The sequence below is a fragment of the Marmota flaviventris genome, chromosome 10 (genome assembly GCF_047511675.1).
Source record: "Marmota flaviventris isolate mMarFla1 chromosome 10, mMarFla1.hap1, whole genome shotgun sequence".
NCBI classification, from domain to species: Eukaryota; Metazoa; Chordata; class Mammalia; order Rodentia; family Sciuridae; genus Marmota; species Marmota flaviventris.
In genome coordinates this window covers 11,190,486-11,208,303 of record NC_092507.1, presented here as the reverse complement: position 1 = coordinate 11,208,303, position 17,818 = coordinate 11,190,486, and the positions used below count along the sequence as shown (strand labels likewise).

The following is a 17,818-nucleotide window of genomic DNA, read 5'->3' as shown; positions in this document are numbered from 1 at the left end:
CAAGTGAACCAGCGGGCATGTGGGCTCTAAGATGGGGCACCGAGGGGGGTCTGGGCTGGGGGTGACGAGCACACCTGTGGCCACGAGCCAGCTGGGCCTGACCACGGTGGGGAGATCAACAGAACTGAGGGGGAAGGTGGCAGGGAAGGGCCGGGTAGGGCTGCGTCACCCCGTGGGACAGGGACCCCATCCACAGGATCAGAGCAGCCAGACGGGGCTCGCACGGGGGTCGGCCCCGGGTCACTGGGTGACCAACCATCCCAGCTGGCCCAGGACAGAGGGGTTTCCCATGACGTGGGGCTCTCAGTGCTAAAACCGGGCAGGCCTTGGGCGCAACAGGACGAGCTGGTCACCCTAAGTACCCGCAGGTCCCCCCGGCCAGGTCTGCAGGGAACAAGATCATCAATCACCAACCAGGTTTATAAGGCGCCTCAGACTGTGCCCAGCCACCGTGAGCAGCGCCGGCCGGCATGGCGCACTCACCCAGTAGGGGAGAGGCCAGAGGCAGCCACCCGCACGGAGGTCCCACGCAGGTGAGCAGCAAGGCCAGGCTGAGCTCACCCTCGGCCTCCGCCTGTCCACACACACGTGGATGCCCGGGAGGGGCACCGCAGGCTGAGCACTGTCGTCCTCCAGGGCTGGCGGCACCCAGAGGACAGCAGAGGCCTGGTCCTCACGGGAGGACTCGGAGGCCAGGGACGGGGAGCATCTGGCCCTCTGCTCTCTGTCACTGGGGAACAGGGGGCCACCACCTGGAGGATGGCGGGGTCTCTGCTGCCCCCCACCATCACCAGGACGGCCACCCCTGGGGTGAGGCTGGGATTGGAGAAGGTGCCCTGTGAGGGGCAGGCGGCTCCCCCACCCTGGAGGGCCCTGGGCAACCGGCTCTTGGCAGCTGAGCAGGGAAAAGACAGGGGCGCAGGGAGATCGGGGAAGTGGGGCTGGGAGGGGCTCGGTGGTAGAGCGTCTGCCTGGCAGGCAGGAGGACCTGAGAGAGAGAGGGGGCGGGGGGACAGTCCCGTGGAAGGGCCAAGGAGCCATGATCCGGCCGCAAACTCGGCTTCACCTTGGGGCCCAGCCTGGCCCGGCCCAGAGACCCCAGTTCTCTGCAGAGAATTTGCATCTGTAACAAGTTCTCAGGGGCCACTGAGTGGCTGGTTCCCTGGCAGCACATCTGGACACCCACTGGCCAGGCTGCTCTGGCTGTGGGGACAGGGGCCTGAAGGCCCAGGCAGGCCGCGGGCGGTGCTGGAGACCTGTCTGGAATGCAGGTGCTCAGGACTGTCCCCAGAGCCTCCTGAGTGCCCAGTCTATGGGGCCAGGAAACATTCTAGAAACAAGCTCCTGAGTGATTCAGGCGCAGGTGGCCCAGGGGCCACGCATGGAAGCCTCAGGGGCCGCGATGGCAAAACAAACATCTCGCTCTTACCAACGGGGAGGAGCTATACAACTATTTTTTGGCTGATTCAAGGCCACCTCTGACATGAAGAATCCCAGCCACTTGGGGCCTTTTACAATTAAAGAAAATTTAAAACTCTGTTTCAGTTGTGTCTACGTCCAGTGGCTGCGGCTGCGGCCGGGGCAGGCACAGGTCATTTCCGTCTCTGCAGAAAGCTCTGCACAGCACCAACGGAGAGACCCACGGCCTGTGGCCCCGCTTCCCCGCCTACAAAAGGGGTGGCTCCTGGGTCATTCTCAGGGCACAGGAGAGAGGGAAGACATTTCTACCGACACACAAAGAAGCGTGGCACCCGGGTGGGAGAAGGCAGCTTGGCAGGGGACACTGGGGACAGGTCAGCTACTTGTACAGGCACAAGGTCTCCGAGGGGACCAGGAAGGACAGGAGCTGGTGCTTGAAAGACAAGCCCCCGGGCCGCGGGAGGCTAAGGACCTCCGCTGGTCCAGGTGCCGAGATGGACAGGAGCAGGGGAAGCCAGGGCGTGTAGGTGGCCACAGAGCCACAGAGAGGAGGGGTCCCACGTCCCAGTCCTCATCTGAAGGGAGGGATGGAGGTGGCATCTGGAGCCCAGGGTGGGGAAGCTCTGGTTGGGTGGGATGTAGGAATCAGCCTCATTGAGCCCCAGGACACACCCAGTCCCTGCCCAGGGCTCCAGGGCTAGAGATCCCCTGCCTCCCACCAAGCCCAGGCTGCTGCAGACACGGGCCTCTCCTCCTGCACCGTGCCAGCACCAGCTGTCCTGCTCAAGGCAGATCCCAGGGACCGGGGAGGTCCTCAGGGTAAACAGTCACAAATACACTGGGGACAAGCTGATAAAAGCCCTAGTCACCCCCCTTTAAAGAAAAGAAAAAGGTGCGTGGTTCCAAGCATCGCGGCAGCCTTGCGCTTGAGCCCAGGAATCTCAGGGCTCAGCGTGCAGGGGAGGGCCACAGGCAGGGTCTCCCCATCCTCCCTCCAAGCTCCTTGGCCTCTGGCCCGAAGGACATAAAGGAACAGCACCCCTCCCCCACAGCTGCCCTCCCCCACGGCTGGCACCATGGAGATGCCAAGAGGAAGCCACCGAACACATCTGCCCCTGCGAAGCTTCAGGGCCAACCACCAAGGGGAGCCAGGGGGTGGGGCGGGCGGGCCGGGCTGGAGAGGCTGGAAGAACAGGCTCCACCGGTGGCTCTGGGGACCAAGATTAAGACCTGGATGAGTCACAGGAGGAGTTTGGCCTCCCCTGTCTCCTCAGCACCGGGGCCTGGGCCGGCTCAACGGGCAGCAAGGAGCGCTGGCCACTGGCGGAGAAGGCCAGGCAGTCGGGGACCAGGGGCCGGGGACATGGGGGCATCCTGCCCCTCGCCACAGGACCGTCTTGGGAGCTCACACGACAGAGAAGGCCCAGCCTCTTTCCACTGGATTCTGAGAACACGTGCCCGGGCAAGGGGTGGAGCAGAAAAACAAAATAACATTTAGCTAGGGTGTCCAGCTCCCCTGGCCCACTTCAGACACCGTGGGAGTGAAGAGGACACTGCTCATGTTTATATCAGGGTACCGAGGGACCAGGACACCTGGCCTCTGGAACCAACCTGGTCCCAAAAGGGCAGAGCTTCTCAAAGTCGGGTCTGTGGGACCCCGTCTGGAATCCACCCAAGGCACCTGATAGAGAAACAGGCTCTGGGGGGTGCTGAGAATCTGCATGAGCGCCCCAGACGGTGATCCCCAAAGGCTGACACCCCCTGAATGGGAGACGGGGCAAGGGACGAGGGTGAAGAGGGACACCTTCCAGCACTGCTGTGACACTGGTGTCCTATTGCCAGTTTTCAACATGACCCTGGAGGCCACCCACGCCACCTGGCATCGAGGGGTGGGCTGCGTTCCCTGCGGTGGCCCTGGCCCCTCACTGTGGAAACTCGGCCTGCGTCTCCTGCTCGTTCCTGGACGGTGGGCCCCATCCCTGCTGAGGTTTCTGGCTCAGAGATCAGCGTCTCAGGTGCCCACGTGGTCAGGGGATGGGGACACCAGGAGGGGCCTCCCAGTTGGGCAAGCGTGGATTCTGGCTGGGCAGGGGGCAGAGATGGAGCCCCTTGGAGGCACAGAATCGGGGAATAACTCCCCAGGGGTGCTCACTGCCACCCACTCCGGAGGACTGGAAGCCAGTAAGCCCAAGCTCTCTCTCTCTCTCTCTCTCTCTCACACACACACACACACACACACATAAAACCCATGACTGCAGGGTCTCAGCCTCTGCTCTGGGCCCTGCCGCACCCCCAGGGAATCATCAGCTACTGAGGAAACCACAGGGAAGAGTGTCCCGTGGAAGGCAGCCTGGAACAGCCACATGTACTACTTCCTGCTTCCTGCCTAACATCTTTGGTGGGTTCCTCTGCAAGGTGGGGCAGATGCCAGTCCTCTCACGGGAACGCGGAGTCCATGCAAACCCGCGCCGCCCAGTGCTCTCTGGCCCCCAGACGCCCTCAGTAAATGACTCTTCATCCTTAACACACTCTTTCCTGCCTGGGCACACAGGACTTCACAGCTCAGGGCCCACAGGTGAGACCGCCCAGCAAGGGGCGGGGCAGGCCTAGGAGCCTGCTGCAGCCCTGTTTTCACTTCTCTCCAAGCCCCCAGGGAAAACTTCCTGAAGCTTCCATACAAGGGGCTGAACACACTCAGCTGCCTGCCACAGACTCACAGCCCACGCCAGCGGGGAGCCTGCGCCGCCTGCCAAACCCAGGCACCAACCAAGGCCAAGCACCTGTGGATCAGCTGCCAGGTGCCAGGTGCTGGGTGCTCCTGATACGGTCCCCAAAACCCGGCAGGTAGAACCACACGATGGCCACACCACACCCACCAGCTACTGACTCCTCAGTCGGGCGCAGCGTCCCCAGATCAGGGCCGGGACATCAGGCAGGACTCGCCTACCTGTCACACCCCTCGGGCAGGGAATTTCTTCCAAATTTGGGGCTGCTGCAGCTCCTGACGGGCTGGCACCATTGGGCAGGAGCTTCGAGGAGTCGCCACAAGCCGCGTCCTCGGGCTGGCCTCTCTGGAAGGCCACCAAGCAGCAGACCAGAGAAAGCGTGAGGTCGCCCCCTTCGCGGAGGCCGGCACATGGGGTGCAGAGCGGGGTGCCCTTGGGAACTGGAGGCGATCCTGACTGCTCCCCTCCCTGGCAGGTGCTCATCTGGCACACGCGGCCGCTGGCGCATTTAGAGAGAGTGAATCCATTAAAATAACTACACACGCGTGTGCAAACACCCGCACCAGCCTACCCCGGCTTGCCGCTCCTCTCCTGAGTGTTTACAGCCCTGAGTGACTCGAGGCAAACAGGATTCCCGAGGCGACCTTGGTGGCTTTAATGATGCGCTGGGCGCCCTTATCTGCAGGGCGAAACCCGTCCACAGGGCTCCCCTGCCTTTCCGCATGGGCCCTGAGTGCTATTTGCCTTGGGCGGGTCACACTGGGGCTCTCCTCCAGGATGACTGGGAAATCGACCTGTCAACTCAACTGGACACGCCCCAGGAGCGCCTTGGAGAGCGCCTGATGCCTCGGGGGCTAAGTCTCAGGGGCTAAGTCAGCAGCAGTCCTCAGAGTCACCTGGTGGGTCAAATCCCAGGATCTTAAACTTCAAAAGTTGACATCCAGACATCATAGGCTTGACACACACCTTTAAGTTCTCTGGACTCCGGATCAACGGGGACTCCACCTCCTCCCTCAGTATCAGGCCCTCTGGTTGCCAAGGGTGCTAATCAGACTCCTGTCCAATCTCCAATAGCTCCCAAGTGGGTAAATAGGATCCCCGTTGGATAAAAAGGTAAACGGAGGCTTGGGAAGTTAAATAACTTGCTTGGGATCACACAGCCAGGGCCACGCAGAACTGAGGGATTCCAACAAGCGTGTCTGATTCCCAAACTGGTGCCTGGTCCCCAGCTGATGTGCCACCTGCCCTGGCAATAGGACAAAGTTTAGTCTCTCACCCGGAGCCACAACACGGGGTGCAGGTGGCTGCACGGGTTAGGACTCTCTCCAGAAACCAATCTGAGCATCGGTTTTCAGTCCTGATTCTCAGGACAGCCAAGCCCCCAGTGACCTCCGCCCAGCCCTGCAAGCTGAGGGACACCCACAGTCAACCCCCAGTAAGTCATAGTAGGTGGCTTCCTAGAAGCTTCCCCCAGTCCGCAGTGTGGAAAGCCCTCCTGCTGAAATTGCTAAGGTCCAAAGATCCAAAGATAAGCAAATGTTGGTGTTACTCAAAGCAAAGAATGTCAGCAAGAGGTCAGTCTTGTTTTTCAAAAGATAAAAAAGTTAAAGTAGAATACACTTCCTTAAGAACAACATGGGGTCCTTCCGCGTGGCTTGGAAGTCTGCAATCTCGGGTAAATTCCTGGCTGTGTGACCTTGGGCAAGTCCCTCAGCTTTTCTGGGCACCGGTTTCCTTACCTGTGGATGGGCTCAGCAACCAGGCCTGCCCCCCTGGGAAGACTAATTAAAGACAAGCATCTTGTTTAGTTACTACCATGACTGGCTCTGGAGCTGGTATGCAAAGATCTACAAGCACCCTGGAGTCCCCTCCTCCACGGATTTTATGTAGGGGGAGGGGCAAGAAGCAACAGACACAAATGATGACAATATAATGATACATACTGCAAAGGTGACCAGGTTCAGATGCTTCCAAAGTGGACAGATAAAGCGTCTGCCTGGTCTACAAAGATACTAATTCCTCATCACCTTTTAAAAAAGGTCCCAGTAGCTGATGGCAACACCCTCTTGCCTTGGGGACTCAGTGCCCAGAGGCCTCCCTCAATGGGTCATCTCTCTGGGCCCCGCCCTGCTTCAATCCCCAATAACCCCTGCGCCCATCCTGCCCATCCTTCCGACCCCTCCCAGCTTGATTCCCCTCCCGGCACTCATAGTCCCGGGGAGTCCCCTTGCACATTTGCCTACTGGAAATCTCCTCCCACAGAATCAAAGCTCCATGGAAACAGGGCTGCAGTGGTGTCTGCTGCCATGTCTCTGGCGGCTGTGACAGTGCCTGGCCAGGAGCAATGCCCGGGAAATGTGACTGCTCGAACAGCAAGTGAGAGATGAAGAGCTGGACTCCTGCTGCCACCTTAAGAACTTCCAATGAGCACCAGGGGGAGCGGGGGAGCGGGGGGCACTCTGGAAGGGTCTGACCCTCAGACAAGAGTTATTCCCGCTGCGCCCACAGGGAAGCTGGGTTGTGGAGTATTTCAAGGTCAAACAGAATTGGGCCACAAGCAGGTGTGCCCTGCAAGCACCCACTGTTTCTCTCCTGCTCTGGCCCCTGGCCCACCCGCCCTGGGGACCAGAGCTGTCACCATCCCAGAGTCCATAGCCCTGCTGATCTCAGGTCACCCTTCCTGGAGAGTGTGAGGGTGTCCAGGCCTCCATCCCATCACGAAGACTCAATTCCCAGACTCTCTCACCCCATGGGATACACTTCCAGTCCCTTCAACTGATCACCCCTCCAGCCTAGGTCAAAGCGCCCGAGGTTCTAGGGCGAGTCACCCCGCAGCCTGGCTGAATGTTTATTTCAGTGACAGTTTCAGCTTGCGGGGAGCCAAAGACTTCCCATTTCCCTCCCAGAGGAAAGCCCTCTTAACAATTGCTGGTTTGAGAAACCATTTCCGTGCAGGCTGCCTCTACGCCTGGCCACTGGCCGCCGCGGAAGCCCTGTGAAACTTGAGGACTTTTAAGAACCAGAGACGGGGGCTGCGGGTGTAGCTCAGCAGTGGAGGCCCAGCCAGGGCAATGCCTGGGTTCCATCCGCAGCACTGCAAGGAGAGAAAGCGCCGGAGAAAGGGGCGCAGAGCGGGTGAGTTAGAGAAAACGCAAAAATGTATTTGAGCCACTGGTCTGAGCCTGTTTCCTGCCAGAGATGCCACCTGTAAGCTGGGCAAAGACAGCTCCAAGGGCTCTCCCCTTCGGGAACACACCAAGAGGGCTGGCAGCAAACAACCACCCCTAGACCCGAGACACAGGCCACAGCATGTAATTAGGATATGGTTATCATAAACAAAGATGGGGCCTCTCTAGACACAAAGCAAACAGCAGCATCTCCACCCAGCCCTCTGCCACATGTTTACATAATAACAACTTCCACTGACAGAACACAAAGCCCTGGATCCCTTAAGCATTTTACATACAAGGCAAAAGCCACTCCTGACAAGGTTCAGGAGGGCAAGACCAGGTGAAGCATTGGGCCTCGGTGGTGAGCTAGGCAGGTGTCTGAAGGAAGTAATCCTTCCTCCTCGGTACTATCATTTCCACTGTACAGATGGGTAAACTGAGTCCTGGGACGATGAAGCAACTTCCTCACACTCTTCCACATGCTCACTTTTTGGAACTGTGCTGTTTTACAAACACAGGTCTTGGCCTCTAACTGCTCTGTGCAACTGGGAAGGTTGGACAAAGTGAACACCCTGCAACAGAGAGGAATGCTCTGTCCTGACCCCGGAGCATCCCCTCTCTTGAGAAGACCAACTCTGCCAACAGGAACCAGCAGGCCTTGCAGCTCTCCCTTAATGGAAAGAAGTAATTATCAGGCAAATTAGCCCCTGGCTGGTGAGCTTGCTGCCTGGAGAGGTATTCTACGGCTTTAAATTGCAACAGACAAAATCTGAAATTCCAGCGCCAAGGTTCAGGTCGGTGAGAACTCGGGCAAGCTGCTCAACCTCTGTTCTCATCTGGGCCACACAGACTCACTCTCAGGGCTGCAATGAGGGTTTCTAGACACACTGCATGAGAATTCCTGGAACACAATAGGTGTTCAATAAATAATGGGAAAACATGGGCTCCCCTTCCTCTTTTTCCTGGAAACAGTATTCTGAACTTCAAATTGATGGTGACAGACCCTTCTCAGAAAAGCCCTGAGACTTCCACCTCAATTGCTTCCTATGCGCGGAGTCCAGCGGATCCAGGGGTTCCTGACCCGCCCCATCACACACACCCATTACCTAACTCTGGAAGGTTGGAGGGTGGAGACAGCTGAGGCCACAACAGGGCAGAATGGGCGCACCTACTGGGAGCATTTTAACACGAAAACGCTATTTTCCACGTGGGGCGGATTGGCCAACTACACGCCATGAGATCACTGCATTCGTCTCCGTCGCTGCAATTCCATTCTGCATTATTCGGAGTTCAAGTAGAAAGGCAGCCAGCTCTCCGCTCCCAGCCAGGGTGAGCCCCTCGGAGGGGCGGCGGTCAGGGGGCTCTCTACGCGGGACTCCAGCGGGCTGCCAGATGGGTTACAGATGCGGCCACGGGGCCGCCCCAACTTCGCACCGGGCCAGCCCCTTTCCCACGCTCGCGCGGGGTCCAGCGGGGAGCTGGGTCTCCAGGCGCTGTGGGGTGCACGCCTCGGAGGGGCGCGGCCGTGACCTCTCCCTACAGTCCGCTCGGGGAGCTCACGATGAAGTGCCGAGGACTCCCGAGACCCCCGCCCCCCTGCTGAACAACTAACTCCACGTCCCGCGCCTTTCCCCGCCGCACCCGCCCAGCGCTCGGGGCTCGAGCGGCCAGAACTTTGCCACCAGCGGCTTCCCGATCCCGGCCCCGAGCGCCCCCGCGCGCCCGGCCCCGGCGGCTCCCGGGCCTGTGGCAGCGCCGCGCTCCCCGCCCCGCGCGCACCTACCCGGCTGGCTGCAGTCGCCATCCGCTCGAGCCGAGGGCGCCCCGGCGCTGGGCGGATCGCCCGGCCCCGCCGCGTCCGCGCACAGCTCGCAGGCTGCGGGGCCCGGGGGGCGCGCGGGCCCGGCGCCCGCCCCGCAGGAAGGCGCCGGCTCGCCCTGCGCCGCGAGCTGGCGGACGCGCTCCCAGGAGCCGGAGTCGGCCGCCCGCATGCCGCGTACACGGGGGGCGCTGCCCGTGGCGGCGCTGGGGGCTCCGACGGCCGGCGCCCGGCTCACAACCCCGGGGGCCGCCGCCGCATCGGGGGCCGCTGCGCGCCGCCCGCCCGGCCGCCCGCGCGCGGGACCAGGGCTCTCTGTCCGGCCGGGCGCCGGGCCGTCCGCGGCCGCCGCACGCGAGGAATCCGCCGCGGAGCCTCACGTGGGAACGACTCCCAGCCCCGCGCTCCTCCTCCCGCTCCTTCCGGGCTGGCGAGGGAGCGCTCGCCCCGCCCCGGCCCCGCCCCCGGCCCCGCCCCGGCGCCGGGACCAGCCCCAGCGCCTCCAGGAGCCCCACGGCGGGCCAGGCCACTTGGTGCGTCCCCAGCATGCTCATTCCCAGTGAAACCCAGGGTCAGAGAGGGGAACGGCGGTGCCCGAGGGGTCAGGGGCGGCCCTAAATGAAGGTGACCAAAGGCTGCAGCTGGCTCTCTGGCGCTCCAGTGTGCAAACCATACCCTGGAGTCAGCCTCGTCAAAGAGCCAAGTCCCTAAAACTGCCCTGGAGAGGGTAGACAGAGTGACGTGGGACAGGCTGGACGTTTCCTTCTCTCCAGTCTCCTCGGTGACCTGCCATCCTTTAGGGCTGAGGGCTCGGGCCGAACCAGTGGAGGATTCAACCCTGAGAGGCTGTTATCTGGTGGGAGGCCTCAGCTTCCCCCTCTGTCAAATAGGACATCAGTCATTCCCACTCTGCCCATCCTCAGGACTGCGTATGAACTCCCCAGTGGGGGCAGCCCCCTACAGGCGGGACATGGGGACAGGAGAGCCAGGAGGCCAGCCAAGAACTGTAGTAGATAGCATTCTGGAGGGTCCGCAAATCTGAACCCACCACCAGGAGTGGGTGTTCCAGTGGCTGGTGAAGCTCCTATAAAGTACTTGCAGCTCGGTTCCCTTTGATCTGGGGATTATGATCCTCTTTAGGAGGACTAATTATCTCCCCACAGCCCCGGGAGGCAGCTCTGGTTTCCCCCTCGTAGACACAGGGGAGCCAAGCCAGGTGAGGAGTCCCACACACTGGTGGGTGCCTTGTCCTGCTTCCGGGCAGCAGTAGCCGGCCCTGCCCAGGCCTGGCTCTAACCAGGGAGTCTCCCTGGCCCTGGGGGGAAGCTCTAGGTTACTGGCAAATGGCTCTTGGACAAGCTGTGGGAACCAAATTACTTTCCCCCAAGTCTGAAACCTTTATGTGTCACTTTCCTGACCGTGGGCGAGAAGGCCCAGCTCTCGCCAACCACAGTGGCCTGGCCACCAACCAGCGTGACCTCCCCAGTTTCCACACCTCCCACATCCTCCTCACCTTCCCAGTGACTGGGCAGCTGGCCCAGCTTCAGAGGTCAGAAGGCTGCCTGGGACCCCCGCACCCGCCTAACTGAAGTCCTGGGCGCCCCGGAAGGCGGACGGGCTGGCCAGCACAGTGCAAGAGAGCCACCCTCAGGTGAAACACCCTGGCCATTCTGGAAGAAGAAAACTGACCCCATCCCAAGGAATAGGAGGTGCCAGGAATCCCCAATTCCTTTGCCTTTGCTGAGATAACAGGCAAAGGGAACAAAAGATGGCCCTGAGGTTGAGAAGCTGGACACACCTCTGTCCTAGAGGCATCTGGGCCTGGAGTCGGCCTGAGATAACTTCTGAGACCCACCTGGGGGCATGAATGAGTAGCTGGGGGTGGGGAGGGGAGGGGGCTGTAGCTTGCTTCCAGGTCCGCAAAAAACACACTTCCCCCAAGTTTCTTGAAGGACGGGGCCTCCTTAGTGGACCTTCTGTTTCCCTACCGTGTGTGTGTTTGCTAGGCTGGAACCCAGGGGTGCTTAACCACCGAGACACATCTCCAGCCCTTTTAATGTTTTATTTTGAGACAGAGTCTTGCTAAGTTGCTCAAGGCCTCACTAATTTGCTGAGGCTGGCCTTGAACTTGCCATCCTCCTGCCTTAGCCTCTCTAGGCTCTGAGATCACCAGCGCGCAACAACACGCCCAGCTGTTTTTCTACTCCTGATAGAGATGTGCCCTTTCCCCAGGACAAGGGAAAGGACAGCACAAGTGTGAGTTTGTAACACTGGTTGCTTGGATTCGGCTTCAGAAAGACATTAGGGGATGGTGGGGAGCGTGGCAAATAAGGAGCCACTAGCCCCTGTCTGATGCACCAGGAATGTGGACCGAGTGTTTCCAGATGTGGTGAGTTTAGAATGTTGACACCCTGAAGTTTAAGAAGACACGTAAGGAAGAAGAGAAGCAAGAACAAGAAAGTAAACAGGTCTGGAAGGTTCTGCCTAGCCCATTGGCCACCAGTGCTCATTCCCCTCTGCAACCCTCAGAAAAACTTTGCATAAACTTCCCGGTTACGTTGCAAGTCTTCAAGCTGGTTCTCCATCCACCGCCCTGGGGAATTCCTGCTATGCTCCTTACTCAGCAAAGTTGGGCCCTGGCTCCTCTGCGTGTGTGTGTGCGCGCGTGCGTGTGTGTGTGTGTGTGTTCCCCACACTGAGGGCCAGGACATCAGGTGGTGCCCGCTCCCCCCACATTGGGCCCCCTCCCCTCTCCCCGCCCCCAGCCAGGCGCAGCCCCTCTCCCTCTCAGGCTTCTGGCAGCAGAGGCTGCGCTCTCCAGTCTACCAGGAAACCACCTGCCCTGGGTGGGGAGGCATTTCTCCCAGGAGGTGTGTTCTGGGACAAGGACACTCTGGCCCTGAAGACACTCCTGTTTAGTTCTACAACAGAAGACCCAGGAGCCAAGAGCTGACAGCCCGTTTCCTGCTCTGAGCGGCCCCTGCAGGTCCCACAGCAAGAGAACTGCAGGCCAGCTTCTGGACATTGGAACTGTGAAGTCACACGGGGCCTGTGCTACAAGGGGCCTCCACTTGGGCTTGACACCTTGCTGTCCTGACTGTTCTTTTTTTAAAAAAAAAAAAAAAACTAGGGCCTCACACTTCATAGTGCATTGGCACCCAGAGACCCTTCCAGACCCTTCTAGAAGGCTTGCTGCGAGTGGATGCTGGAGACGCTGGGCCTGGGTTTGGTTCACTGTGACCTTCCCCGGGGCAGCAGGAAAGGAGGCTTTAGAGGTCAGGGAAGGCAGCAGGAACCTCCCCATCCAGTCCATCTGGCGACCCCTTTTAAGAGCAGAGGGAGTTGGGGGAGGGGTGGGAGGAGGGGCAGTGCAGCCTGGGGACAGGGTGTGGGGGCGGCTCTGGCTCTAGGCTCCCAGGCTGGAAGGTGTCCCTCTGACCCTGACCCTGGCTGACAGTGTGCCACCAAGGAAAACACAAAGGACCTGGGGACACAGGGGTCAATGCAGTTCCATTCACAGTGCCCTGGGTTCCCAGGGGAACTTCCTTCAGATCACAGCAGAAAAACTACAAGATCTTCTTAAGGACCAACCCTAAGACGCATTGTACTCAGAAACCTTATATTTGGCATCTGCTTGGTTTTGGATACTTGAGCCTATTGGAATTTTTCCGTACTTTTTTTCCTAGTTGGGTATTTTTCTGCAGTCTCTTGAAGACATGTGACTACTCGCTCCAAACCCCTCTGGAGGGCCCACAGGTGTCTGACACTCATGTGAACTCTCAGCGAGACTTCCCAGGGGGCCGGGTGCCAGGGGTGCACGCCTGTAATCAAAGCCGCTCATGGAGGCTGAGGCAGGAGAATCGCAAGTTCAAAGCCAGCGTCAGCAAAAGCAAGTTGCTAAGTAACTCAGTGAGACCCTGTCTCTAAATAAAATACAGAAAGGGGGGCGGGGGGGGGGGGGTGCTGAGGAAGTTGCTCAGTGGTTAAGCACCCCTGGGTTCAATCCTTGGTACCAAAAAGACTTCCCGGAGGTCTGGAGACCTCAGCTGCCATAACCAGTTCCCCCAGCCCCCAAGCTGTGTGTGACTGTGGGTAAGGTGCTTTGGGTCTCCAGGTGGTCTCACTGGCAAAGGTGAAATGAAGGGCCGACTTAGCAGCCACCAAGGGCCCTCCTAGTTCTTCCCAAGGCACCTGAGTTGATCTTTTGTCCTTCTTCCTTTTGGTGGTTGCGTGGGTACTTTTGCATGTGTGGTGAGGAGTAAAGGGCACGGGTTACTTACTGCTGCGTAACAAATCGCCCCAAAGCTTAGTGGCTTCACACAGCTCGTTTGGACTGCCTCACATTTTCTATGGGCTGGAATCCGAAGCAGCTTAGAGGGGTGTGTCCGACCCAGGGCTCTCCCAGGCTGCTCTCAACTCCAGGCTGAGCTGGGCAGGAGCTACTCCCAAACTTGCTCATATATGGCAAGATTCGGTTCCCCCAGGTCTTGGACAGAGAAGCTCAGTTCCTCATTGGCTCTGGGATCTTGGCTCCGAGAACGCGTGAGAGCCGTGTGTGCAAGGTGGAGGCCACGGCGTCTCTGTACCCTCATCTTGGAAATGACATCCCACCACCTTTTCCCCATTCTTTTGATCAGAAGTGTGACACGAAGCCCTGGCCACAGTCAAGGGGAGGAGATCTAATGGGGGTGTGCATGCCTGGAGGTGGGGATCACCAGGGGCCATCCCAGAGATTGAGGACACAGCTTCTGGGGGCAGAGAGAACAAGACTCAAGTCCCAGCTCTGATCCTCCCATGATCAGAGCAGATGATCTGGGGGCATGATCTCGGCAGATGATTCACTGCTGGAAGCCTCAGGTTCCCCGTCTGAAAAACAGAGGAGATCCTGGTAACTGCTTCTTGGGTTGAGGTTTCAGAGAGGCGAGGCACATGTCCGGCTCTGCACTTCGCCCGGCATAGGGCAAAACCTCAAAAACTGGACGGAGGGACATTCCTAGAGGGGGCTGAAGGCACACGCCCATGGCTTCTGAGCCAGACAGCAGTCCTGTGACCTCCACAGGAATCTGCAGGCGGCCATCCACTCCTAGGGACTCCAAAGAGGCTGCCAAGCCCTTTGGCAAACTCTGGGCTGCCTTTGTGGCCAAGGCCACCAGTGGGGACCGTGCTGATCTCTTCTTCCCTCTGTCATCCCAGTAGGACTCTGGGGCCCAGGTGCAGCTGGGAGGATTAGAGTGGGCTATTCCCCCCAAACCTCCTTAGACCTTTGTCCTCGGGGGTGGAGGATTTTACCCGAGATCTACTCTGCCATCTGTGCCGGCGAGGTTGGAGACTTTTATGGACCTGCCACGGGCTCACCAATACCCTTTGACTGTGTTCTCAGGGCCCCAAATGACCTGGCAGAGATCCTGGTCTCCTCCAGGGGCTTCCAAAGAGGATGCACTTAGCCCAGTCCTCGGGCAGAATGGGACATGAAAGCATTTTCACGGAGCACAGCTGGTCCCCAAGCCTGGCCTCAGCTCAGACTGCTTGGGACACAAGTTAGATCTTTTTTCTTTTTTTTTTTTTTTTGTCCTTTTTAGTGAAACTGGGGATTGAACCCAGAGGTGCTCTTGGTCTGAGTCACACCCCCATCCCTTTTTATTTTTATTTTTTACTATGAGACAGGGTCTCCCTAAGTTGTCCAGGCTGGCCTCCAAATTTCCATCCTCCGGAGTCTCTGGGATTTCAAGCATGCACCACGGCACCTAGCTCAAGTTAGATCTAATCTAACAAAAAGATAAAGTCCTTCCTTATCCAGGGGCCACATCTAACCTTTATCTTCTAAGCTCCCTTTTGTAGAAATCACTTTAAGCAGGAAGATTTCTGCAGGCAGTTAAAATGTTGCAGCTCATTCAGAATAAGAACAATAACGGCAAAGATGCTACAATTTATAATAATAATAGCAGCCCTGGCAAATATTGACCGAGCACTATCACCAGGCCCTGGTCTAAGAATTGTGCCTATTTATTCTGGTCTGCATCTGGAATGTCTGTCTCCCAAGTTTCAGGTGTGGACTGCCTGTTCCCCAGCTGAGGGTGCTACTGGGAGGTGGAGGAAACTGTAGGAGGTGGAACCCCCTTGGAGGAAGTAGGTAATTGGGGCTGTGCCCTGAAGGGGATTCTGGGACACTGGCCCTTTTCTCCCACCCCGCTGCTTCACAACTGACGTGGCAGGGGCAGCTTCTCTCCACCATGTGCTCCTCTCCATGACATTCTGTTTTGCCACAGGCCACAAGACAATGGAGCCACGACACCTCTGAAACTGAGAGCCAGAATAAACCTTTCCTCCTTATAAGTTGAATTTCTCAGGTATTTTGTCACGGCAACAGAAAGCTGATGAACACACTGTTCATTTAATCCTCCCAACAAGCCCAAGGGATAAGTGTACCCTTATTATCATCTCCATTTGCAGACAAGGAAACAGACATAGGGAGGTTGAATCTTTGTCTATGTATGCAACGGGTGTCATTTATTAAGTACTCACATCACCCCAGGGTGATGTGAGTACTGTGCTTTTCAGCTCAACCCTCAGCCACCCTATCCCGGATGTGAACCCTGAGGTCGAGGGAGACTAAAGGACTCATCAAAGGTGATGTGGCCAGTAAATGCAGGGTCCGAGTCTAACTCTCAGAAGTGAGGTTTCCTGCCAACTGCCTCCCACATCAGCGCTCGGAAGAGTGTTCACCTGCCCAGAGAAGAATGGTCAGCTCCTTCCTCCTGCTGGGGACTGGGAAACCTGCAGCCACCCTCAGTACATGGGCCCTTTGCTGCCCCCAGTGGTCACTGGTGGAACTCCCCTTTCCAGGGGAGCCAGGGCTTGGCTCTGGGGAAGTGCCTTCCAGGTGACCCTCATCTGTCAGACTCTCTGAGTCCACTTCCTGCGTGTGACTTAAGAGACACAGAGGGCCATGGCCCTGCAAGGACCCAAGAGGGAGCTGTCTTCTGAGCCTTTCTTCCACTGTGCCTGGCACGCTGCTGTGTACTTCTTACTTAAATGTTGCCAATTAATACGTGGAGATAGGGCCATTATTTTTAAGGATTATTAATAATACGAGATAATGATATGGGTGCAGTGGTGCATGCATGTAATTCTAGTGGCTCGAGAGGTGAGGTAGGAATATTGCAAGTTCAAAGCCAGCTTCCGCAATTTGTGAGGACCTAAACAACTTAGTGAGAGCCTATCTCTAAATCAAAAAGGACTGGGGATGTGGCTCAATGGTTAAGCACCCTGGGTTCGATCCCTGGTACTCCCAAGACACCCCCAAATATTAGATAAAAATTTTACACACATTAGCTCATTTAATCCCCAGGAAATTATATAAGTACTCTTGTTGTCCTCGTGCTATCAATGAGGAAGCCAAGGCACAAAGAGGTTAAGTGCCCCAGATCACACAGCTGGTATAAGGCAGAGCCAGGGCTCAAGTGCAGGCAGCTGAACTTCCAGAACATGTTCTACTATCATGCCTCATTCCCATAATAATTATTATAATGTTTTATAGTTAAAAATAAGATATAGAGAGGTAAAAGGATTTGTCCAAGATCACAATGCTGGTAAATATAGGCCCAGTACGTCAACCAAGTCTATCTTTATTTCTTCATTCACTGACTCAACAATTCCACACACCAGGCACTGTAGTGGGCTCTGGAGGTGACAGGCAGGGCACTGTGGTGTGCCAGCATATGTTAGTCAGCTTTCTGTTACTGTAACAAATACCTGAGATAATTAACTTAGGAAGCAAAAAGTTTTATGTTGGCTCACAGTTTTGGAGGTGAATCTATTGCTTTTAGGCCTCCTGCCTGGGCCTCCGTTTTCCCACCTGTGAGTGGACAGAAGACCCCTGCCTACCCACCAGAGGGGTGCACGGGGAGCAGAGGAACCGCGGTGGGAAGTCCCGTGACCACAGAGCACCGGCCCGGGGGCAGTGGAAGCCTTTCTTCCTCTGCTTGCTCTTTTCTCTCACTCCATCTGCACTTGGCCTCTGCCCTGGCCCGCTCCTGTCCCCCGTACTGTGGCGGAGGCCATCAGACTCTCTGCAGAGGACGCTCCCAGCCCTGTCGGATGCTAAGATGAGAAAACCGCTGGCCTACCTAGGACTTTGATTCTAGCTCTCCAGATCACAGAGGCCTGGTCATTGGGACTGGTCTGAGCCTCTGCCATCCACCTCCCCTAGGACACAAAAAGCCCCCAGAGCCAAGCTAGTGAACTATTTCCAGATTCTTGCAAGGTGAGCGGTGAGGTCCAGAGATGCTGGCCTGGGCTGTCCCTTTAAGGCTTAAAGTGCCCATTGCTCCTAGAGACACATTGCTCCTCCTACCATGGCTGCAAGCAAATTACAACCACGGGCCTGGCCTCTCATGGGACAGTCTCTGAGCCACCTGCAATTGGCAATCAGGTGCCCAACACCAGGGGGACGGGTTACTTGTTCAAAGACAAAGCTCTCTTGTGTCATTTAGTGGGTGATAAAAATGGAAGTCAGAGAGGCTCAGACACTTGCACGGGGACATACAGCAAATCCAGGGTGCAGAGCAGCTGACCTGGGTAAGCCCTAGGGCAGTAGTTAAGTGTGGCCCAGGGACCGGCCACCTCAGCGCTTCTCCTGCCAATGCAGATCCCCGAGTCCGGATTCCAGAGGCAGAAGGTGGGGC

The 17,818-nt window shown here is 57.7% G+C and overlaps 1 protein-coding gene across 4 annotated transcripts in view; it reads right to left on the bottom strand.

Annotated features, from left to right (window-relative positions):
* Kazn (kazrin, periplakin interacting protein) overlaps positions 1 to 17,818 on the bottom strand; it is a 952,488-nt gene that overhangs the window by 114,021 nt on the left and 820,649 nt on the right. The window contains exon 1 of one of the 4 annotated variants that reach the window (XM_027951901.2): positions 9,099 to 9,306. The exons of the other annotated variants lie outside the window; for them this stretch is intronic. Coding sequence (XP_027807702.1) covers positions 9,099 to 9,306 — 208 coding nt within the window. Of the gene's footprint in view, positions 1 to 9,098; positions 9,307 to 17,818 lie in introns of those variants that run through there. 4 annotated transcript variants of the gene reach the window in all.